The sequence below is a fragment of the Neltuma alba genome, unplaced genomic scaffold, assembly GCF_004799145.2.
Source record: "Neltuma alba isolate B1F8T4 unplaced genomic scaffold, ASM479914v2 tig00011812_pilon, whole genome shotgun sequence".
Lineage (NCBI taxonomy): Eukaryota > Viridiplantae > Streptophyta > Magnoliopsida > Fabales > Fabaceae > Neltuma > Neltuma alba.
Window position 1 is genome coordinate 91,417 of NW_021636427.1, and position 24,304 is coordinate 115,720.

General features: G+C 33.0%; 2 protein-coding genes across 3 annotated transcripts; one reads left to right on the forward strand and one right to left on the reverse strand.

Moving 5' to 3' along the window:
- Positions 1-6,766: 6,766 nt before the first annotated feature.
- Positions 6,767-12,992, reverse strand: LOC114718110 (protein PLASTID TRANSCRIPTIONALLY ACTIVE 12, chloroplastic). Of its 2 annotated transcripts, none has more exons than XM_028903362.1 (9): positions 12,712-12,992; positions 11,743-12,399; positions 11,070-11,182; positions 9,928-10,187; positions 8,952-9,073; positions 8,268-8,336; positions 8,040-8,093; positions 7,741-7,893; positions 6,767-7,094 (listed from the first exon to the last, which is right to left on the reverse strand). In XM_028903362.1, the coding sequence occupies exons 1-9, from the start codon at positions 12,763-12,765 to the stop codon at positions 6,999-7,001; spliced, it is 1,578 nt and encodes a 525-aa protein (XP_028759195.1). In that variant the 5' UTR covers positions 12,766-12,992; the 3' UTR covers positions 6,767-6,998. The 2 variants fall into 2 exon arrangements, with proteins under 2 accessions (XP_028759195.1, XP_028759196.1); XM_028903363.1 differs by lacking the exon at positions 12,712-12,992 and adding an exon at positions 12,528-12,659.
- Positions 12,993-17,751: 4,759 nt separating this feature from the next.
- Positions 17,752-24,089, forward strand: LOC114718108 (hydroxyproline O-galactosyltransferase GALT2). Its single transcript, XM_028903359.1, has 7 exons — positions 17,752-19,209; positions 19,987-20,219; positions 20,759-21,049; positions 22,568-22,696; positions 22,856-23,029; positions 23,158-23,265; positions 23,395-24,089. Exons 1-7 carry the CDS (start codon positions 18,306-18,308, stop codon positions 23,602-23,604), a joined length of 2,049 nt encoding a protein of 682 aa, XP_028759192.1. The 5' UTR covers positions 17,752-18,305; the 3' UTR covers positions 23,605-24,089.
- The last annotated feature ends 215 nt before the right edge of the window (positions 24,090-24,304 follow it).

The following is a 24,304-nucleotide window of genomic DNA, read 5'->3' on the forward strand; positions in this document are numbered from 1 at the left end:
TCAGGATATTGTGAGAAAAAAAATTAATACAGTACTTTGGACAGAAAATTTTATTTTATTTTGTTTTTTTTACCAAAAAGAAAATTTTATGCCAAGGACTATAAGAAAGTGTCTTATTATAGAGTATCTTCATTATAAGTACCTAATAACAACACTTCTATATAAATCAATGAAATCACCAGTTAAAATTAGTTATTTCTTCATAAAATGTCAAAGCTAGTTACTCTCCGATGGAGTACTTTGGTTAATTAGTTAGAAAGTTTTATAATTAGTTAAGGATAGTAAGTAGAAAAAATTACTAATGTTTAAGATAAAACATGTCATATCTTATGAAAACATATCGATCGGAAGCCTTTATATAATAAGGCCTAGAAGAAGGAATATAAAGATAAAGAGGCAATTAATAATAGCAGTCCAAATTTAAATCATCAGATCACAATCAACAGCATCCTGCAGGACCACAAAAGTTCAAAGTAATTAGCACAAGACAAGGCTCTTGAGCTTTATATACAGAACCTTAAAAAAACACAACAAGAGAAAAGGAAGGAGCACAACCAGTCCAAAACAGTAGCACAAAGAATAAAATCAGTGTGGAGCCCATGTCCCTGTTAACGATGATGGTTTCTGTAACCCTAATTACTGACATAATCAAAAAGGGATTAATTAGTTTCAACCACACACACACACACACAAACGCAGCCCTTTATCAAACGAGAAAACCCCTCAAACAAGTTTAGTAGTCAGAGAGAGAGGGGGGAGAGAGAGAGCAAAGAACGAAACATGTTGACTAAATGTCTGTGCTGCTCTCGTCTGAGGTTGCCATTTGAGAAAGCAAGAAAGCAGAGAAGCAGACTTTTTAGGGTTTTATTTTTTTCTCATTCGTCGGACATGTTTTGGGGTGACAACATAGGATCCAACATGAAATTATGAAAACCCTAATAGCAGCAACAGTAGCAGTACGTAGTAGTTGTTGTTGGTGTTTTAATGATAATCACGGGATCATGTTGGGTTATCGCCAGACCCTCCTAATCATTTCTTTATCATCTAGGCTTAGTGAAGATGGACCTACCTTAAACATTCTTGTCTTCCCCTTGTCAAATCCTTAATTCCCTTGTCATTTGCTTAATTAACACCAATGATAATTCTGTTTTGTTCTCTCCAACAGTCGTACCATCCTCTCCCTTTTTTGTCCCTCTCATAGAGAGAGAGGTATACACACACACACACACACACACACACACGGCTGAACCTCATTGGTTATACAAACTGTATCTATCTGCATGCTGTATATATGTCATAACATAGGCGTATTTAATCAGCCATGTGTTCTTTAATAATAATAAAGCACAGTGATTGATTAGTGATATTTTCCAATATTTAATTAATTATTAAATGGAGTTCTCTAATAATAACAAATATGATTTTGTGTGAGTTTTGCATTTGTTCTTATTATTTTTTGTGTGTCTTTCTTTCCTTTTTGGATATAATATATGTGTGTATATATATTTTAAGAATGTGAAATGTATATTCAAATAAAAGTAAAATATGGTCAGTGAAACTATTCTTTTCCACATGTAAATACCTAAATGTATTTCTCAAAGTTTGAAGGTGTGTGTGAAAAGACAGATTTGAAAACGAGAAGGTGTGGAAAGAAAGAATCGATGCACTATAATTAATGGGGCCACATGCCAAGCGGAGCAAGTGGGTTAGGCACATTTCTTAGTTTAGAAAATGTTAGGCATTAATGATGCTGATGCTATTTTTTAATTATGATTACAAAAAAAAAGTTTTATTTTAATACAAATATATATAATATTGTTAGGCCTTAATTGTTTTAATTAGCATAAAGTATGATATAATAATGTCGTGAGAACTTTTAAGATGCAGCAGAGGAATCAGGGGGATATTGTAGGCCATAGAGAATATATTATAATAAAATACAAAGGAAAGGTGTTTATTTCAAATACTACTCAAGCATGTTCTGGATATCACTAAGCTCCAAAAAGAAAAACTATGTTTTTTGCAAAAAAAATAAATTATATTTTTGGCTTTTGACTAGATTTGTGCATATTATTATATTTTGAATTTTATTAAATTACTCACTTTTTCTATACCTATTTTTATTGAAATCAGGACATAATTTCTGTTGTTTTCACAAAACTCAGAGGGGTGCGCATAATTTTTTTTCCCCCCCCCCACAGAACTCATAAGAATCGAGTAAATATTCTTAGAAAATTCAGATAAATTTTGAAAGCAAGAAAAATATATTTTTAATAAATATTTCCCCTGCAGTTTTTTAAATAGTAAAAAAAGAAGCAAAGAAAAAGGCTGCGCTAATGAGATGTGGTTGAAGTGAAGCTAGGTTGGAAGATAAAGATGAGAAAAAAGAGGTTATCTATAGCTGCCATCTCCTGGTGCTGGAATCACTTTTCAAATTGAAATTACTATAAAATCATTTAGAGATTAAAATATCAATTTATTCAAGTCTTCAAGCACGATTGTGTATACAGAGGCTTGCTTTATCTCGGTCGCATAATTGATGAATTGTAAATAAATAATAAATATTTTGAATTCATTTGAATAAATAATAATTTATGTCAGTCACATGACATGAACTCTTGTATGAATCATATTGTTATAAGTAATTTTCCATTTGAAAAACTAAAATTCGTAACAAAATGTATCATTACTCGTAAATAGTTATTTAGATTTAGTAGAATATAAGGAGTAATTCAATGCACTCCTCCAATCCTATTTATAAGGCTAAGATAATTTTTTTTATCCTTAAGATGAGTCACCTTATTAAATTTTTATGAACCCACAATTGTTCCCACTATTTATTATTACTTATTATTTTCTTAGAGGGTGTGCATATGCATATTAAATTAGAGTAAAGTTTAAAAAATATTTAAATTTTAAAATAAAGTTAATAAATTTTAAGATTTTTATTGCATGGGAATAAATAACTCAGAAATACATTATAAATATATAGGATTGAAAAAAGTGTTAGGTGAGCCTAAATCAAGGGAGGAATTAGAAATGATTAGTTAGCAGTAAGATTGTGGTGTAATTGTTGAACAATGAGGTTATAGGTTTGATTGGCGAGTTGGGGAAAAGCAGGATATGCTAAAGTGTATCTTCATGTAACGACAAGAGAAGAAGTGCATTATTTTTTGTAGTCAAACTCGGAATCATCACTCCTAAGAGAAGCCATAATTTTTGACTATTTTGTTCAACAAAATCATCACCAGTTTTTTTTTTAGGGGATGACGTGGCCCTTGAGAACTCATGAAATAAATATACCTCAAGAGCAATAAAGAAGGTATATTTTTTTTTTGTTCGAATATTCAAAACACAATGGTATTTGTGATTGTCAAATGATTCTTTGGATCTTAATCACCAAAATATTCACAAGACAAATAGATATAGGAGACCCTCTTTTTTTTTTTTTTTAAAAAAAAGATTAACCTTCTTTTAATGGCTCTTGAAGAGAGTATATAATCTTATGGGTTGATATTACTATTAGTTTTTATAGTTTGATCAAATTTCGAATTTAGTTTTTATAACTTCAAATCGTTGGTTTTTGTTCCTACGGATGCAAACTAAGTCTTTACGAAATTACAGGCCAATCAAAACTAATGATTTGAAATTAGACCAAAATTGAATTAAATCATAAGAAGCAACAATTATATGAAACCTAATCTTGTTGTTTTTTTTTTTTTTGGTAGAAACCAGGTGGTATCCCTTAGCCGATAGCCAGAGAGATCACCGAAGTGGGTTTTGCCTTTCCCAACAAAGCCTTTTCCATGCACACGGCCTGATTCGAACCCAGGACATCATGTTTAAGGGACCCAGCCATCTACCAACTGTGCCGGGCTTTGTTGGTAACCTAATCTTGTTGTTATTGACGAACAATGATGTGATTAAAAGAAGGTTGTTTTGTTTTGCCAACAAAAAAAAAATTCATTAGTAATCTTTAACGCTAATACAATTTAGGATAAGCAAATAGGATGGGCCAAGCCTATATTATAAGTTATATAAAAGAAAGGTAGCTTATGTATTCGGCAGATGCATAATTAAGAGTGGTTGTAGTTTCCGAAACAAGTCAAACCCTAAATGGCACAAGTTTCCATTAACTCTTGCAACTGCCCTTATTAATAATGCTCTTTGTTTTAACATAAAGATCCTTGAAATGTGAGAACGGAAAACACATACTCCTACTTCATTCCATTTCGTATTATCTGTTATAAAAGTGTTGTCTTCATGTTCCACAATACTCCCTCCCGTCCAATATATAACTTCTAATAACTAATTCGTGGATAAGAAATAATTAATTAAAATTAGTTAAAAGTATTCTTCCGGTCCTAAATATAAGATCATTTTTATAGTGTAAATTACAATATAAAAAAGGTCTTATATTTAGGACCGGAGGAGTAATAAATAAGTTAGAAATATAATATTGTTTCCAAATATATCCTTATAATAAATGAGAAAAAAGATAAAAGAGAATGTATGGAGAAATGTGGTAAGAGAGAGTATGATAAAAAAGAGAAAATAAATAATTACGGGCAAAGTTGGAAAAATGTATTAAATGTTAAGACAAATCCAAATTAAAACTTATAAAATGGATTACATCCCTCTTCAAATTTGAAGCTTATATCTAGGACTAGAGGGAGTAGTTATCAATTTTGATTTTAGATTTCAAGAATGTATTAACCTTTTATTATCTATAATTCTAGATTCCAAAAAAGTATTAAATTATGAGTAATATTTATTTAAACAGTCCTAAAAGTACAGTCACATTAAATATTCTGTAGGAGAGCTAGAGTAACACCCTTTTCTATAGTCCTTCTCGACTTAATCTGAATTAGTTTTATGTCTCCAAAAAGCCTCCCAACCCAATTCTTAGGAAAAAGAAAGAAAGAAAAACCAAGTCAAGGGAATTGGGTTGAGGTGAACTTGATATTGAGAGGCATAGGACGGACCCTCCCAAGTTTGGGGTTTTTGAGGGAAATGAATTAAATACTCATACTTCCATTTCTTGGTTTTTGGACAAGACTGAATCTGATGCCCATCTTTGCATAGTTTTGTGCAATTTCACTATAATTTAATATCACTTCCACTTCTAATTCTAATCCTTCTTTATTCTTTGGTATACCTTCTAATCCTAATCCTAATTTTTCAGGACTGCCAAAGTAGACTGGGTTATATGTGAGGTTGCTCATTTCAACCCAGTTTAATTAAAGTTGGTGGGTCAGGCCCATGTAATTGGGTTCATGAAGCCCAGTCCTTTCTAACACCATCTTTAAAGTCCACTTCATCAGTTAACCCCATCAAGTGGGTTGGAAATGAGGTTGCTTCGTTCAAGTTTGCAATCAACTTCGTTAGGACCAAAAAAAAAAAAAAACAACCCACATAAATTGTTATGGCTTGAGAAATGATGAAAAATATAATGAGAAAAGGTAAAGGTAAATACAGGTGATAAAAGAAAAATCGTTAACATCTCATCATAATTCAAGTTAAAAATGAGAAGATAAGAAAATAGTAAACGGTAAGTTTTCTCCCCATTTAATGACAACAAATTTTTGAATTCAAATATGAGTTCGGTATACTAATAACGAGAGGATGATGGACAAGTCAAGATGCATATTTAAAGGCTTTGTTTGGTTCAACAGAGAGGAGAAGAGGAGAGGTTAATTACAAGAAGGGGAGAAGAGGGAAAGGGAGGTCATGATTTTGTTTGATTGAAGGGGAGGAGAAGAGAGAAGAGATTTCTTGTTTGATTCATAAGAGGAGAGAGATGAGGTCATTATAAATTGACAAATATGTCCTTATCTTTATATTTAGATTGATTTTTTTATTACAATATTTATATCAAAATTATTATTTCTTAATTTATCAATTTTAAAAAAAACCAATTACCTCACTTGCATGTGATTAAAAAAAATGATAAAACTAAAAAAAATAGAAAATATGATAAAAAGTTTAACATTCTATTTCATTAATTTTATAAATATATGTATTAATATATATGATATGTATATATTATATAATTATAACACACACATTATGATATGTATATATTAATATATATGCATGTTATCTGAGATAATAATACACACATGCTATGATACTATCTCCGGTCCTTAATATAGGATCTCGTTTAATTTTTATTTTAGTTCTAAATATAAGACCCTAATCTACTTTGTCTCTAATATTTATACATTTTTTTTCAAGATAGTCCTTATAACAATAGTAGTTCTAGTCAATACACTTGATTAGCAAGGATATTTTAAAAAAGACAACACTATTTATGACAAATAACTAATTTAACTTCTTTTTAGTCTCTTCAAATTAGTTAATTAGCTCTTATAATTAGGACCGGAGGTAGTATATAATTATAATACAAACATGTTATGATATGTATATATTAATATATATGATATGTATATATTATATAATTATAATATTATATTATCATTATCAAATATTATTAGTGGCTAAAAAGAGAAAGAAGGGAATTTTTTTTTTTTTTAACAAGATGGACAAACTTGAAATATTAAAAAGTTAGTATAGATAGTTTGGTTAATATTAGACATAATATTTCTCTCTCCTTCAAAAAACCTCAAATGTGAAGGGGAGGGGAGCACTAAAAGAAAATTTTTTTCTCTCCCCTTCCTTCTATTTTTTCCAACTAAACACACTTATCTCCTCCTCTCCTCTCAACAACCTTCCAACCAAACAGAGTCTAAGGGATATCAAAGGCTAGCATGATACCCTAGGTCCAAAATTTGATAAGTTTTCTGGTCAGATCCCTAATTAAATCTCAAGCTATTCCGTCAGTCCAAATTACAAACCCTAGTTTTCAAAAGATAGTTACATTGATACATAACATAATAAATTTTACTTTAACTCCCCTACTGCTACAAACTAACATACATGTCTTCCTCTACATTATACATACAGCTTGGAAGAACATAAACTCTTCATGAGACAAATTATTCTTCTTCGAAGTCCAGGAGGAAATCAGTCAAGTTCTCAGAATCATCTACAGCCTCTTCCAAGGATAAGGGCTCATTCTTCTTGGGCTTAGGCTGCAGGTTTGAGAAGGGAAAAAAATCCTAATTTGTTTATTCATTTTTACCGATGCAAAATAAGAAACAAGTAATATCTACCTGAGGCTAATGTTTCAATAAGACAGTACAGAACAAGGAAATTTGTTTGCACATTGAAAAAATATTCATTTTTACTGCACAAAAATCAAAATATACATTATTTATTATATTCCTATTATCATTACTTAACCATAAGTTTTTTTGTCACTTTTTTTTAAGTCCCAGGGCATGAGGCGCATTTCTCATCTACCTAAAATTATTCTTTTCATTATATTCCTCCAGTCTTAAATATAAGACCCCTTTTGTAGTGTAAATTACACTACAAAAGGAACTTATATTTAGGACTGGAAGAATATTTTCATTTTATTTAATTAAGCAAACCTAACAGATCCTAGAACCCTACTAAACAGAGACAAGGAAACCAAGATGACAGTCCTATGACTATGAGTACGGATACTCCGTTCAAAGCAATATAGAATCCTATTAAAGGCAATTGTGGTATTTCAACTATCATTTCATCAATAGTTATTGCTGTAAGAGCTAGGGCGTTCAATAATTGTTTATTCTAAACAATCCAAACAGTCCATGATAGCATGTTATGAAGCCATGAGGAATATAAGAATACCTTTGACTTGCGAAGCTGTGGGCTAGTTTTTAAGACACTCCAATTGCGAGTAATCTTCTTTCCCTCTTCCTCTTCCTCTCCCTCTCCCTCTTCCTCCCCCTCCTCTTCCTCTTCTTCTACACCCTCAAGGTCACTCTCCTCCTCCTCTTCATCCTGACGTAAGAAAGAGAGAATAACAGTAGAAATGTTACTCGCAAGTTGCCATCAAGCCTCTACCGGGCAACTAAGAGTCAATTGTTTTATGTCCGAGTTAAAGAGAGCAAATAAATTCTCATTAAAAATGGTCAGTCAAGCCTCACATCATTTTCACCAATGTCAACAGCTTTCGCCATAGCTTCATCCATATCTGTCATCTGCCATAATGGAAATAAAAGGAATCAAATCACGCATCTATAACAAAATTACAGGTTTTAAGCCAGCGAGCATTTGAACAGGAGGAAAAAAACTTATAAAAAAATGTTTCTGAGAAGTGATATGCTGCAACATCAGACTTAATACAGCACAGTTCTCGCTTATCACTTCCTTACCTCAATTTGTTCCGTCTTTTCCTTTGCCAGAATCTTGTCAAGTTCTTCCCTTGAAATGATTTTTCCATGCTGATCACATGAAGGCAAAGTTCAGTATTTTACCATAGAGATAAATAGCCAAACATATTATTAAAGATCTGATATTACACTTATAAGTCTGAAACTTGAAAATTTCAGCAATAAGTATAAATGGAAAAATGAAAAGGAAACACTAACATAAATTTGAGAACACGATTTAGCCACTCTAGCCAGACAGAAGATGAATGTAAAGCTCAACATTATTATAAACAAGTTGGCTCGTATGGTCCTTTGCTTTATTCTGTTATCAAGAAAAGCAACCGGCAGGAGCCATCTGGAAACAATTAGAATTTAGTTGTTTTTGATGAATTTATTTTGGTTAGATTTTATAAAAAGGAATTCATTTTGGCTACTAATTTAAGTTGTTTGGGTCTTTGGGTATCTAATCCCATGTCAAGATCCATTGATAAAGAGACATTTCGTCATAGCATGATGAAAATAACTGTCAATGATTATTCAAAACATTCCTTGACTACACTGAACTGGACATGTGTGGCACAGAGAACGAGTTGGACTTTCACAGTCCCATTAAGGTGTCCAATTCATTTCGATTAAAAAAAATAATAATTGAATCAATGCAATGGAATAAATTATTAGAAAAATAACCTCTTTAAGATAAGCCAGCATATTTGGCGTTGGTTCATGAAAATCTGGTCCCCTGAAGTCAATCACTTCATCAGGATCTTGAATATAGTTTATAGTTGGGTAAACTGGATCTCCACCCCAAACTGCATGAACAGAGATTTTAACTAGCATTCTGGATAAAAAAGCAAACAGTAGTAGTAAAAGATGCAATATTACTAATGTCTGCATATGGTAGATGGCATTATTGTAAATGGTGCTGACTTGTTTAAGTAACATGACAGAAATAACAGTGAAAGCCATTGCATGGAGTATCAGGATATGCATGGAAGAATGAAATAGACCACATGAAAAAATGAAACGAAACTTCAGAAGAAGAGTAGTTTGACCGCTAAATTGTTGTGAAGCAAGCATAGATAACCATACAAAGGACGAGGATAAAAGGAAGAAACTGACATAAAAGATAAAAGGAAGAAAACACATGACCAATATGAGGGTATTATAACAAGTAAGTAGAAGGCAAAATTTTCCTGTTTGACATTTTTTTAAAAACTTAAGGTCATCGTAATTGTACTTATCATTCCTCCACTCAACGCTAGCAGGTCAAGCAATTCTTTGACATTTAAAGCCCAGAAACAAGCTGGTTTAGAATTCAATCTTTTCCACCTATGCTTTTATTTGAAATTTTGATACACGATAAGCGTTGAGAGGCAGATACTCACAGCTAAGGTGATGGTGATTCTCTTCATCATTCACATTTCATCCCTCGTGAAATTTCACAGGCAAAAATGCCCTCTGAGATAAAACGCATTCTATGGAATTTGCTTAACAGGTTGTTGCCTAAAAAGTTTTAGTTTGATTTGTCATGACAAATAATGCCACATGAAACTGTGCAAGCTAAAAGTAATATAGTTTAAAATATATAGGCAGATGAGAGAAGAAAACTACTAAAGAAAGATCTAGACACAACACACAAAGGTTTAGGCTTTGATGTAAGTACTTTGCTTTATTTGATCTTCCCTCATTCGCATTGCTAGAGGATCCCTACGGATACGAACATCGGTCCCCATCATTATGCGATACTCTCGGTCTGTTTGATGGCTAAACATTTCAATTAATTGAGTGTTTTCGTCTTCACCAGTTTCTTCAAAATGTTTCTGAACTGCTTCACGAGAAGTGTCCCTCTTCCAAGCTTTTACCCATTCTGAGTAGTATGCTAGTGGCCCTATCCTTTCCAGTCTCTCTTGTTCAGCTTGAAGCCTGAATACAAAAAAAGAGTTATTTTCACAAACTTCAACTAAGTGGGACATGCTACTACGGGAAGCTTGTACAATCAACATTATCAGGTTTGCAGGCCAATCATAACAAAGACATGATAAAACACGGTTCCTGATGTGCTGATTTAGGTGAAAGTGATTGTGAAATTTTTAAAATATATTTACATCGATGTTTCACATACAATAAGAAATTAGACCTGTCTTGATTTTGTCCTGTGCTTACTGTGAGAGTCTTGAGTCCGAACAAAAGGACAGTGGTTCCTTATGGCCCTAGGAACAGTTGTGCATCCAAAATTTGGGATTCTCATCTTGTGTACAGGATTTTCTTTGAGGACAATACTCATGCATCATCCACCCTGACACTCAAGAGCAAGTAAGTTTCACTTTTCACCTATTACCCAAAACCTAGTAATTTTTGTTAGGATCTGATTACAAGGGCACATGAGTTTCACATTGGAAGTGAGGGGTTTAGAGAACTTGGATTCTCTAACTTCAAGAGCACTTTTAGGGTCCAACTCTCTTAAGGTTTCTATTTATTGCTATCAAAACAGAGTTGATGGAGAAACCCAAACTTAGACACCACACATGGATGGCCAGCGACCTGAGGAGTAAATGCTTGATTTAGGTTACTGCTTAAATATATAATATAAATAACATTAATAGCTGGTCCTCCAAAGAAGCATGAAATAAGTTTGATGAATCTGCTCAGTCCTTTTAGAATTTCTCAATTTCCAAGGAACTCTATATTAAAAGTTTCTGCTCAGATACTCATTTAAGCACTTACATACAGGATATGCTAAACAATGACACAATTTGATTTCAAGACTTATCAGAACTATTCTGCTAGTATAATAATCAACGTTACCTTTCTTCCTTAAAAATGTGGCGTCTTGCACGGTAAAGCGAAGTTTCTGTTAATGTTGGATGGTCACCATAAAGCTTTACTTGCCCAGTTTCTGCCATGGCTTTCAGGAAAACCTGAAAGAGATGATGAAGAAGCTCACAGTCAATATGGAAGACACCTCAATAAACTTCATAATTTGCAACATATCCGATGGGCTTGTAGGCCTCTTCTAATGAATATAAGCATGGAGAATCTGAAAATGGCATCTAAAATGGTATGAGGAATGTGGGCATCTACATCTGAGATGATCGTTTTGGAATTAAGCCCAGCAAAAATGGCATGTTTTGACAGAGAATGTGCTAATATCAACAGGAATTATTGCCCCAAAAAAGGAAAAAAGAAATCATGACCTTCTGAAACATTAAATTGGTTTAGAAGAACAACCATTCAGATACAAGTCAGGATTCTAAAGCAAACAAGCAATGAAGTGAAAAATATCCATTAGATGCTAGCCATAAAGGAATGTGACTGAGCACGGGTGTGAAATTTATGACCTCTCTGATCATTGGACAAACAATATACTTGTGTTGTGAGACAAATATTCCCCACCAATTTGCATGGTGTGGTTCAGCAATAATAGATGTGATCATTACAACCAAAAAACATTTTCCAGGATCATATCATATACACTAACCGTTTCGACATCAGGTCGCCTCCTTTGCCATCTGGACCATTGCTCTTTTTCTGGCTTTTTCCAATGCCACCACAATTCTTCACTTGAACGTGGTTCCTCTATTGGCTTTTTAACTTTCGGATCAATAAATGGATGGGGACGTCCTAATTTCTTATCTAGGTCATATCCAGTCTCTTCTGCCTCAGGTTCAGATTGATAAACGACATAGTCAGATGAGAAATCTTGGGAATCTTCTGCGGACTCTACTGAAGATTCAGGAGGGTTAGGATTATTTGATTCCACATAAACCTCAGAGGAAGCAGCCGCAGATGATTTGTAATTCTTCCTCCTACTTCCAGGCTTTTGACCATAAGACGGTGATCCTGACGATTCACCTGTTGGTTCAGGCGCTCTAGCAGCCCTAACTAGGCTAGCAGTACCCTCAGGCCAATACTCCTGCTCAGGAATACTTGCTCGAGCACCAGAGGCTGGTTCAAGCTCGCCAGAAGTTGAGTCTTTGTATACATGGTAGGGTGGACGTTCAACATATTCATATTCAACATAGTCATCTTTCTTTTCACACTTTATACAAGTATATGGCATAAGCCTCCTTCGTGAATTACTCCAACCAAGTCTAACTTGCAAAATTCCAGCTGGAAATGAACCCAGGTATGGCTTCTACAGGTTTCAAGAATCATACAGATTAACAGTCAAGCATGATAAAGTGAGATAATGAAACAACGACATACACAAGAAAATCTCTGAACCAAGAGAAACAGAGAGAGACATGTAATTTATCAGTTTACCGCATTTAAGTTCCTTTGAAATTCAAAAGTGACAATTATATCACCAAGATATACCACAGTGTAGGTGAAATCCAAAGCAAGCCACAAGCTAGAAACTATAAATTAGAGACACCCTTCAAGAAAATAAACACAAAGCCACTGAAAGAAGATAAGTTGAAATTGTTGAGAAGAGAAAGAAAGAAACCGGGAAGTGGTTGAAGCACAAGCTGCCCCCAACATTGCCATGAATAGATGCCATAAGGTCCCACTAAGGATCGCTTCTGGGTTTGGAAGGATATGGTAATAAAACAAGGTGGTCAGCAGTGGCGCCGCATCAAGCCGTTCCAAAGCAAAGAAAGATTAACGAATGGGAGAGAGGGCGAGAATAGGAAGAGAGCCCTTCGTCAGAACTGAAACGAAGACGCAGTTTCGATTGAGAAGCGACCCTGGGGCGGGAAGAGGGTCACCAGAACTAGCAAATGCTGCTTCTATCGTCCCCTTATCATATTCATCTGCAAAGTTATCAAAGAAAAATTCCTGAAATATTCCGTTGCAGAAGAACACACTTATTTTGTACCCAAAAAAAAAAAAAAGTTATACATGTTGGCATATTTTAAATTTAAGAAAATCATTAAGTAAGTGTCCAGCAAAAAAAATATTAGTTAAAATTTTCAAACTAAATCTTTTATTTTTTTTCTGAATATAAATTTTTTAACCTGAGAACTATGACTTCCATGATCAAGCTCTTTTTTTTTTTTTTTTGCCTGACCATGATCAAGCTATTTGATCAAGCACCTTCTCCATAATATTAAACACATGTTAAGAGAGGATTCGAGCATTATTTTTAATCATATTTATTAATAAGCTAAAGATATTATACAAATAAGTTCAAGATCTTTCAATATTATTATCTTAAGCTAGATTTTCTATTGAGAACTGGAGGTGATATTTCCTTCGCCACTATATGTTGTAAGAAATTAGTCCATATTGATATAAATCATATGCGAATCTCATAGATATCTGTTCTAAACTAACGGGTTGGTTAGAAGAGATAAAAAATCTAAAATTTGAAACCTAGAAAAAATTATCCCACAAAATAAAACTAAAACATGAATAAATAAATGAACACTAAATCTATGTCTCTCTACATCATGTTACTTGTCTCTAATTACTATCTCTGCTTTTTAATATAAAAACTAGTTAACTAATTTAAGTAGATTAAAAAAATTAGTTAAATTAGTTATTTATAATAAATAGTTATTATCTTCTTTAAAATACCATTGTCAATCATATATATTATTAGAACTACATTTGATAAAATCTTTAATATGTATAATTATTATAAGAATTATTTTAAAAAATAAATAAATAAAAGAGATAAAATAAATTAATTATAAAGATAATAGCAATTAACAACCTTTTGACACGAGTGCCACTTAAAACTCACTCATATTAATTTAATACTTATCTGGCCTTGAAATAACAAGTATTTGGTGTGTCCTTGTTTTAAAAGGTGTTTGGAAGCACTCAAAAGTGCTTTTTAGAAATATTTTTCATAAAACGAGATAAACTCTTCTACATATTTATCTCGTATATCATAAAAGTATTTTTAAAATTATAAATTTGATTCTATCCAAACACCTCCTTAATGATAATTGATAAGGTTACATTTCAAAATTTTACCGCCTTGACAACAGGTGATCTATGTATGTTGACCTTGACCGATCTAGAATTATTTTCTGATGGGGTGAGATTTAATTTAAGAAAAATTACCATGAGGTTTGGAAGAAGGAAATATAATTACAAGAAAATCTTAATAACAAGTGTGTTGTAAAAATCCCGTTGTGATTTCTTACAATGAACCCTATTATTAGTAAGTTGCAGATTTTTGACAATTATATATTTTTTGGAACAGCACAGTAATTTTCCCTTTAATAAATAACCTCTTTCTCAAGCATAACTTCTTAGCAAAGGAGAAAGCTTTGGGGCCTGTTATAGAATTATATTTCATTCATGATAAAAAGTTAATATTTTTAAGATGCTGATACCTGAGAGAGAGAGAGAGAGATAGACATAATTAAACTCTTGTTTTATGCACAGATGTGAATTTTTTTTTTAATTTCAACAATTTCCTCTATAGACTAAGGACCCTATCACACATATAAATCTGAATTGGTCGTATATGTATTTATCTTATTTTCGTAGTAAAAAAAAACCATGAAACTTAAACATCACATTTTGGGGGGGAAAAAAAAAGAGAATCGACTCATGTTTTCTAACGGTGGAAACAACATAATAATTTTTTTACAACCTCACCTACCTTCTTCTGTTTTATAGAGGCTAAGTCTGATTAATCAAATTTATGAGCTAACCTAACATCTGAAAGAGATCTTGGGGTTTTTTTTTTCCTTGTGGACAAAAACACATTTCAGTTGCACGATTAGATGTCAAATCTTATTCATTATGGTCAAATTTCATGGTATATAACATTGTTTTTAACATAATGAAGATGTGACCTAGCAACCATAACACTTAGGTAATGAAAAATTACACAAAAATAATCTCTTTTTATGACATATAGAAGACAAAAAATTAATTATTGAACACAAACAAGTATGAGGTTTTTCTTACTTATTTATCTAAATATGTCACTGATAAAAATATAAGAAAAATGCTGATACAAAATTATTATCCAGCAATAGTCAATTATTTGACTTAAATTTAAATATTATATATCCATATACCAATCAAATAATACTTGATGCGTGTTATATAAGGAGACATGTTCCTCATACTTTTTAGTTTGAGAGAATTCTAATTAAATCCAGGTAAAATACTTAAATCTAGATTTAAGCTTATAATTTTGACAAATTCCTAATTAGACTATGAGACCTAATTAGAAATTTTCGAATGTTATTAAATAACCAGAATACTCTTCTTTAATTAAAAAGAAAAATTAATTATTTTACCTCTCCCGAGTGATCCCTCATCTCATGGTTTATTTTAGACCAAAAAACATATAAGTAATTTTACAATGTTTAAAATTTACATATATAACTTACACTATTAAAATATTTTAATAAAACATGCTAAATTACAAATATAAGTAACCTTTAAATAAATATTTTTTATCTTCAGTTCTTATAATTTACATTGATTTTATTTATTTAAACAATGTTGGATTCAGCAGAAAATGTAAATTATTACAACTTACCATTAAATATTTATTATAATTAAAATATTTTAAAATCTTAAAATAAATATTTATAATATGAAAAAAATTATTTAAATAATATTTATATTATAGCTTGAAATGTTGTATGAAAATATTTTGAAGGTTGTAATTATATATATAAAATTTCAAAAACTGAAAAATTATTTATATTTTTTCTAAATATTAATAATATGAGATGAATTTTTTATTTTCAACTAAAGAAGGGCATTATGATAATTTAACAACATTCAGCAATTCCTAATTAAGTCTCATATCCTAATTAAAAATTTGTTAAAAGTATAGGTCTAAATTTGAATTTAAGTATTTTGGCTAGATTTAATTGGGATTTTCCTTTTTAGTTTTTACAATGACAAAAATAAATTATTTTGTAATTAATACGGTAATAATGAAACTAATATAATAAATGTTACATATATAATTATTTTTTTTTTCACGATTGCCTTGTTTTTTTCCAACACATTTCTTGTATTCTACTAAACATAGGATTAACAAGAGAAAAAAAAGAGATTAGGAAAAGTTAAACAAGGCTTCAATGCAAGGGAAGTTACAAGTAAGCAAAGCACATTATATGGACACAAAATGAAATGATGAAGCCAAGAATGCTATACTAATTAAAAGCCAAGATGTGAAGGACAATACTTTCCACTTTTTTATTTTTTAAGAAAATTAAACACTTCTTATATTGCTTTTCCGAAAATGGTTAATTTGACAACATTATTATTTTTATCTAAACTAAACAAGAGGCATGAGCCTCACACACACACATATATAGAAGTTTTTCTTTTTTATATTTATAAATTCTTTTGTGAATTTCATGAAACAATAAATATTCATATTCTATTCTACCTTGATATCCATATAGGGATATGGATATCAAGGTAGAATAGAATAAACATAGACGGAGTATTGATTGAGAATTAACTGTGCGACTGAAATTTTAGTTGATTTTTCAAAAAATACTTCAATAGTTGATGCGGTTATGCGATTTTTCAACGTTAATCAGAAAGAATGACAATTTTTTTAATAAATAATATAAGACATAATTGGAGAGTTAATTCGAACAATTATAATTTTTTTTTCAAATTAATTTTATTAATGTTCTCTTTGGTCATAAATGTAAAATCTATTTTGTAGTGTAATTTATACTACAAAATAGGTCTTATATTTAGAAACAAAAGATTATTAATTAATTCAACTAATATTCTTAATATACTCAAATTAGATAATTAGATCTTATATTAAAGATCGAAAGAGTATTTTTCTATCTAAACAAAAAAACCTCATCAGGTAATCAAATAGGAGAAGAAGGAAGAAAGGAAACTTAAAAGATACTTACAGTTTTAGAAAAAACATTATACTTCTCTGGTTCTAAATATAAAACATATGTTGACTTTACATTTGAGAACAAATAAGTATCAATTAATTTAACTAACATTTTTTAATAACAATTCAACTAATATTTTTAATATACTTAAATTAAATAATTAGATTTTATATTAAAAATCTGCGGCATATTTTTCTTCTGAGTTAAAGAACTCATTAGGTTGGCAATTAAAAAAACTCATTAGAGAAAGATAATACCAACTTATCAAAGGTGACAAATGTAAAAAGTCATAAAAATAAAATTAAATATGCATTCAACACTTTGATCTTATTTTCTGAATACATTCAGTATTCTAATATTTTTTGTACTGCATCTAACATCTTGAATTTTTTTTAGCTCATTTAGGATAATAATCATATTTTCAATGCATCTAATACACTAATATTTAGAGTGGCAGGTGAAAAAAAAAATCATATTGTTGGGCTAGAAAATAACATCAGCTGGTGGATCCACTTTTTAACAGTGAAATTTATTTAGCAATTTTCTCTTAAAAAGAAAAATGATATTGTAATAAAAGTACAGTGTGATTTTTTTCCCTGATAAAAAAAGGACAGTGTTATAATATCAACACACAAATACCGATTTTCTTTCTTTCTTTTTTCTTTTAATCTCGTTTCGAGTGTTCAGTTGTGCGTCCTCCCCACATACATGCTAATTTGCTAAATACCTGTCGTCGTTCGTCTTCATCTTCTTCTTTCGTCTATCTTTCAATGCTGCCTATATCTCTGGCTTCTTCAACCACGATCAAAGATCTGCGTTTCTATTCTTGGCCAGACCTTAATCTTGGCATTGGTTGCTTCTGTTTTTGTGCTGGATATCGAGTTTTCTGTTAAATGCTGGCTGGATTTTGAATTATTCAGGATTCTGCGTCTCAGATTGTTTTGGGGTTTCTTGCAATTTATTGTTGCATCGGAATATTGGTTCGAACTTGATATCTTTCCGTCCTCGGAGGTTTGTTTCTTTCCATTCAGGCCTAGAAACCCACTCCCATTGTCCAATACCTAACTGTATCAATTTTTCCCCCAAAGTTGGACGTGTTTTAGCCTTGAAGATTTGGCATTGTCTCTTTGTGCGTGCTTTGCCGGTTGTGGAACTTGTTTTGGTTTCTTCTGGTTAGGTAGTGTATGAGTCGAAGGGAAATTTTGTTTTGGAATATTGTGGACTAATTCGTGTATTAAAGATGAAGAGACCAAAAAATGAACCTCCCAATTCGAGGAGGTTCAAATTGTCTCATTTTTTGCTCGGTATTGGGGTGTTATATTTGATTTTTATATCATGTAAGTTTCCGCAATTTCTGAAGATTGTATCACAGTTAAGTGGGGATGAAAGCTACGCTACGCTGGATGAAGCAACTGTAGGAGGCTCTAATGATGCAGATTTAAGCAAACCCTTATTTAGTTCTGTTTATAAAGATGTATTTCACCGGAGCTTAGAAGATAATGAAGACCAGGATGCTCCAACGAGGCCAAACAAGGAGCCGATGAAAGAGGAACATGCCCCGGAAAATGTGAAGCAAACTCCACAGCGGTATGGCAGGATTACGGGAGAAATCCTGCGTCGATGGAACAGGACTAGTGATTTGACTGTTTTTGAGAGGATGGCAGACGAGGCATGGACGTTAGGGTTAAAGGCTTGGCGAGAATTAGATAAGGATGACGAGAAAGAATCGGGAGAAAGCTCTATCATTGAAGGAAAACCTGAGTCATGCCCTTCTTGGATTTCAGTGAGTGGAGAAGAATTGGTGAAGGGAGACCGGTTGATGTTTCTTCCTTGTGGGCTTGCAGCAGGTTCTTCAATCACTGTGGTGGGCACACCCCATTATGCTCGCAAGGAATTCGTACCCCAGCTTGCAAGGTTGAGGGGAGGTTCTGGATTGGTTTCAGTTTCACAATTCATGGTTGAATTACAAGGGTTGAAGTCAGTGGATGGAGAGGATCCTCCTAAGATTTTGCATTTGAATCCTCGTTTAAGAGGGGATTGGAGTAAGCAACCTGTAATTGAGCATAATACTTGTTACAGAATGCAGTGGGGAAAAGCTCAAAGATGTGATGGTTTCCCAAGCAGCGATGAAGAAGAAATGCTCGGTATGATTTATCATATTGCATCATAATTTGGAAGCACCTAGTTTAGATATTATATGTTGCAGAATGTAGCTTCCATTTTCAGACTAAGTGGAGGCAACAGAAAAGATTTAGCTGTGATGGGTTTTTAAAAAATACTAATAATGATCCTTCCAAACCATGATTTAAACACAGTACCAATCATCTCTTAAGAGTTTACCATTTCCTTTGGGAGCCTCTCCTAAAATTCATTTACTGAAATACTCAGGGAAGCTTAAAAATTCATTCTCTATCAAAGAGGGTGTGGCATAAGAAACTTCTGAAGAAGGACTATGGCTGGCTACGACTGAAATTGCAACTTCTATTATGGCTGCATCTCTGGTTGCAACTTCTATTTATAGTTTTATTCTTGAGTTACCATGAATTTGTAATAATTGATGCATTAAAACTTACCTTTTGATTGTTTGGAGTAATCCAAGAGTTTTTTAGAAGAAGCTTCTTCTTTGGGTTGATTTCAGAAAATTGTTCTTCTAGGGTGGTGTCTCTTGTGGATTTAAAAGGGTTTAGAAAGCTCTATTGAGTATTGAGCTAGAGTCTTTAGTCGTTGTTTCACGGAGGATTACTTGTCCTCTGATGTTGTCTTGTTTTCTATTCCCATCAATAAGGCATTTCTTAATGAAACAAAAATTTTGATTTATAGTTGTCTTTTTTTAAATATACCACTTTTGTTACCATTATACATGTTCAAGATGTAACTTGTCTTCTTTTTTTGTACCTATAAATTTATCTTAAAATTGACAGTTGATGGGCATAGGAGATGTGAAAAGTGGATGCGTAATGATATTGTAGACTCAAAAGAGTCCAAGACGACATCATGGTTCAAGCGGTTTATAGGACGTGAGCAAAAACCAGAAGTGACCTGGCCATTTCCTTTTGTAGAAGGTAGAATGTTTGTACTTACACTGCTTGCTGGCGTTGAAGGATACCATATTAATGTTGGAGGCCGCCATGTAACTTCATTTCCATATCGGACGGTAAGCTAACTGAAATGAAACTATTATTTATACTTCATGCTTGCATTAAATACCTTGACAGTATGAAATTGCATATCTAGCTGATTTAAAACAATTATCTGTCGTGGGGGGTTGGAGGGCATCAAATCACTGATTGGTCCCTTGTTTATTGATTTTCATAGGCTAATCTGTTTTGAGTCTGTACTCCTTTTTTCGTTTTTGCAAACTCTACCATGTATGTATTTTCTCCTCTTAATTATTTATTTTTGATGTCATTATGACAAGTTCCTTCATATAACTGCTTTTACTTTCCTGCCTTGGGGGTTTGGAAACATACTTTTTACATCTTCATATAACTGCTTTTATTTCATATCATCTTTTTTTTTTAATTTCTCATATTGATGGTAACAGCTCTTATCTATGTGGATAGGTTGCTCACCGTCAAAGCTTAAGCTTTGAGACTAGTTGGATTTTATCTTATTACTACCCTGGGCCCCTGGTTGTTTTGGCCACAGAAGCTTTTTCTTTTCCTCAGACATTTCCTTTTCTGTATGTCTCAGGGATTTACACTTGAAGATGCTACTGGGTTGGCAATCAAAGGAGAGGTGGATATCCATTCAGTTTATGCTACTGCTCTCCCTAAATCTCATCCCAGTTTCTCACCTCAGAAAGTACTGGAATTGTCAGAGACATGGAAAGCCAGTCCTCTACCGAAAAGTCCCATTAAACTTTTTATTGGAGTTCTTTCTGCTTCTAATCACTTTGCTGAACGCATGGCAATTAGAAAAACATGGATGCAATCAGCTGCAATCCAATCTTCACATGTAGTAGTACGATTCTTTGTTGCATTGGTAAGTCTTCTGCCTTTATATTTCGCTGGCAAAATTACTGTTAATTTATATGATTGAGAAAAAGTATTCTCTGGCAAAAGAATAATGTCATGATTTACTCTAGACTTTGAAGATTTAATGACGCTTAAGCTGAAATGATTAATATGTTAAAAACGCTTAAAATAGCCTTTCAATTATGCAGCTTCTTTCATTTTATAAGGTGGATTTGTCTCTTAAAGGCAGATATTCTAAATTGCTAAGATGTTGTCATTAAATGATGAATGTCCCCTTAAATTATAAAATGTTGTCATTAAATGATAAATACCCTTAAATTATAAATCATATATGTGAGTTATAAAACAAGACCTTGATTTCCCATGCTTGCACTGCTCCATTGAAGTACGAAAGAGGTGGAGAATTTGGGGATGGAAAAGTGACAGACAAGTGAGTTAACATGGTGCGCAGTCAAAAGGCATATATACCTAGGAGACCACAAGTTAACAAAAAGTTGGAAAGAGGGAGAAGGATATAAATTATCTAATGGTATTTAAGTTAACAAGTAAGAAGCTACATTAATATTCATGCAGATTATTGATCTTTTGTTTCATTTTAAAATGTAAAAAGCATTCCTTTTTGGTTGTGCCGTCACTATTCAGGCAATGTTGGGTCCAGATGTTGCATAGTTTATCAATTGTGCCGTCACTATTCAGGCAATGTTGGGTCCAGATGTTGCATAGTTTTCAATTAATTGATAAAATGCTTTGGGATCTAGTTAAGTCTGGCCTGAATTATGGGCTTCTTTAAATTGGTTTTAGAGAGTGGATAGGATAAAATTTGACCTATGCCCAGAGTTTCTAAGGGTTCACATGCATGAGGCTTCATAGTTCTTGAAAAATCTTTTCAAAGCTTTATTCACATTGGCAACACTACTCTTTCCTCCCCAGAGAAAGGACGCATGATGAGATACAAAGTTCTAGATTGATGATTTTCATGTGTGCCTTGACGCAAGCAATGTGAACATGATGAAAAGCCTAAACTGGGACATGGGCACCAACTTGATATGCTATTTTGGGTTTTATGAGGCTTTTCTTTTGTCATGATTATATTTTATTATTTTTATTAGTAATGACAACTTTGATTCGTAATCTCCACCTCTTTCCTTGCTGTAGATTTACTTGAATTGCTAGTGTCCTAGTTGTAGTGGATTTACCCAAGAGCATATACCACTGACCATTTTATTCCAGGATCATTTGTTTGCACTGGTTTTTTCTTTTGGAGACTGTGATATGTATGATAATTGGTATATTGTAATTGCTGAAGAACAATTTGGTAGCTTTTCTTGTGTACTCACTCATAATATTGCTGTGCAATTGATGGTTGCATCTGAAAATTTGACTTGGTGTTCTTTGCCATTCTCCAGTGGCTCAGCATCCATGTTCTTCTTTTTTTCCTTTTTTCTTTTTACACAAATATTCTCTCTTATTATGCGATTGCTAATTCATCTTTGTATTGTGGCTGTCATGAATAATCAACATGAAGAATCCCAGGAAGGAAGTAAATGCTGTGTTGAAGAAGGAGGCCACTTACTTCGGTGATATTGTCATTTTGCCTTTTATGGACCGCTATGAGCTTGTTGTTCTTAAAACCATTGCCATCTGTGAGTTTGGGGTGAGTTGATTTTAAGCCCTTGTTTGCTTTTAAAAGGGAGGGGGAGGGAACTTTTAAGAGTTGGTGTAGCTAATGCTATCCCTCTCCATAAAAAGTGCTATTCTTCTAGCTGCTGTCCTCTGTTTCCCTCTGGTACCAAACCGCTGTTTCTTCATGCAGGTTCAGAATGTGAGTGCTGCATATATCATGAAATGTGATGATGATACATTTATTAGAGTGGATACCGTCTTGAAAGAAATTGATCGTGTTCCCCAGAAAAAGTCCCTTTATATGGGCAATCTCAATCTTTTGCATCGGCCCCTGAGAAATGGCAAATGGGCTGTGACTTATGAGGTATTGTAATTGCAGCACCTTATAGAGGAAATAAAAAGTCAACAGAGAACTTTATATCCTGTTCGTTTACATGCTAGCTCTCATTCCACAATCCCAACTTTAAGAAGGATTATATTTTTATCTCACAGGAGTGGCCAGAAGAAGTTTATCCTCCTTATGCAAATGGACCTGCATACGTGATTTCCAATGACATTGTTCATTTCATCATATCTCAACACCAGAAGAGGAAGCTCCGGGTTGGTCATTCTACACTTATCTGGAATTCACATCTGTTTACCCCATTGTTTCTTATATTTTATTCTTACTTCAACGGATTATACTGCTACTTCCATGTTCATCCTCCTTATCTTTGTTTCTGGTGGCAGCTCTTTAAGATGGAAGATGTAAGCATGGGGATGTGGGTGGATCGATTCAACAGTACCATGAGAACTGTACAGTACTCCCATAACTGGAAATTTTGTCAGTATGGATGCATGGAGGGCTACTTCACAGCACACTACCAATCACCAAGGCAGATGATCTGTCTCTGGGACAAATTGACAAGAGGTAGAGCTGGATGCTGCAACTTTAGATGACGACGTGGAGCAATACTACTCGACTCGAGCCTTTCTGTATCATCTTTGTATTTTAGACCCCACCACTGACGACCGGGCAAGAAGAGAATCTAACACGAACACGTCCCTGGAAAGGAGGCTAATGAATTGCAAGTTTTCGAAGGGAGAAAGGATGGAGAGAATACGTTTTTGGGTGTGTGTGTGTATTGTGTAGAAGAGGAGAGGCATTTAATTGAGTGCCCAACTGTGACAAAACTGTTGATTCTTGCTGGTTCGGTGTATAATTGAGAGGTGCATTGTGTGTATCCGAGAATGTTGGCAGGTTCCTGTTTTTGGTCTATTTAGATAGATCAAGAATCTTAGTAGATTTTTGGTTTTTTTAATAGATTAAGAATCAAGGTAGATTTCTTGTTTTAGTCCATCTGGATTGTTTCAGTTGGTAGTCTCAAGCCTCACATGCTGTGGCACTCAAGTCCACGCATAAACAAAGCACAATCTAATTCATTAAAAATATGCAAAGAAAACTATGAAATTATCCATTTGTTAGAACAGATCATGGATAATAAAAACCCACGCATATCTTCGTCAGCTAAAGGTTAGTTCACTTGTCATGAGTTTGCGGCATAACCTGTAAGGTTATAAGTGTAATTCCCTCGTTTGTGGATGGATCTTTATGAGCGTTTTCTGGACTTAAGGCGTGCCCTCACCCCTTTGGTGAGCA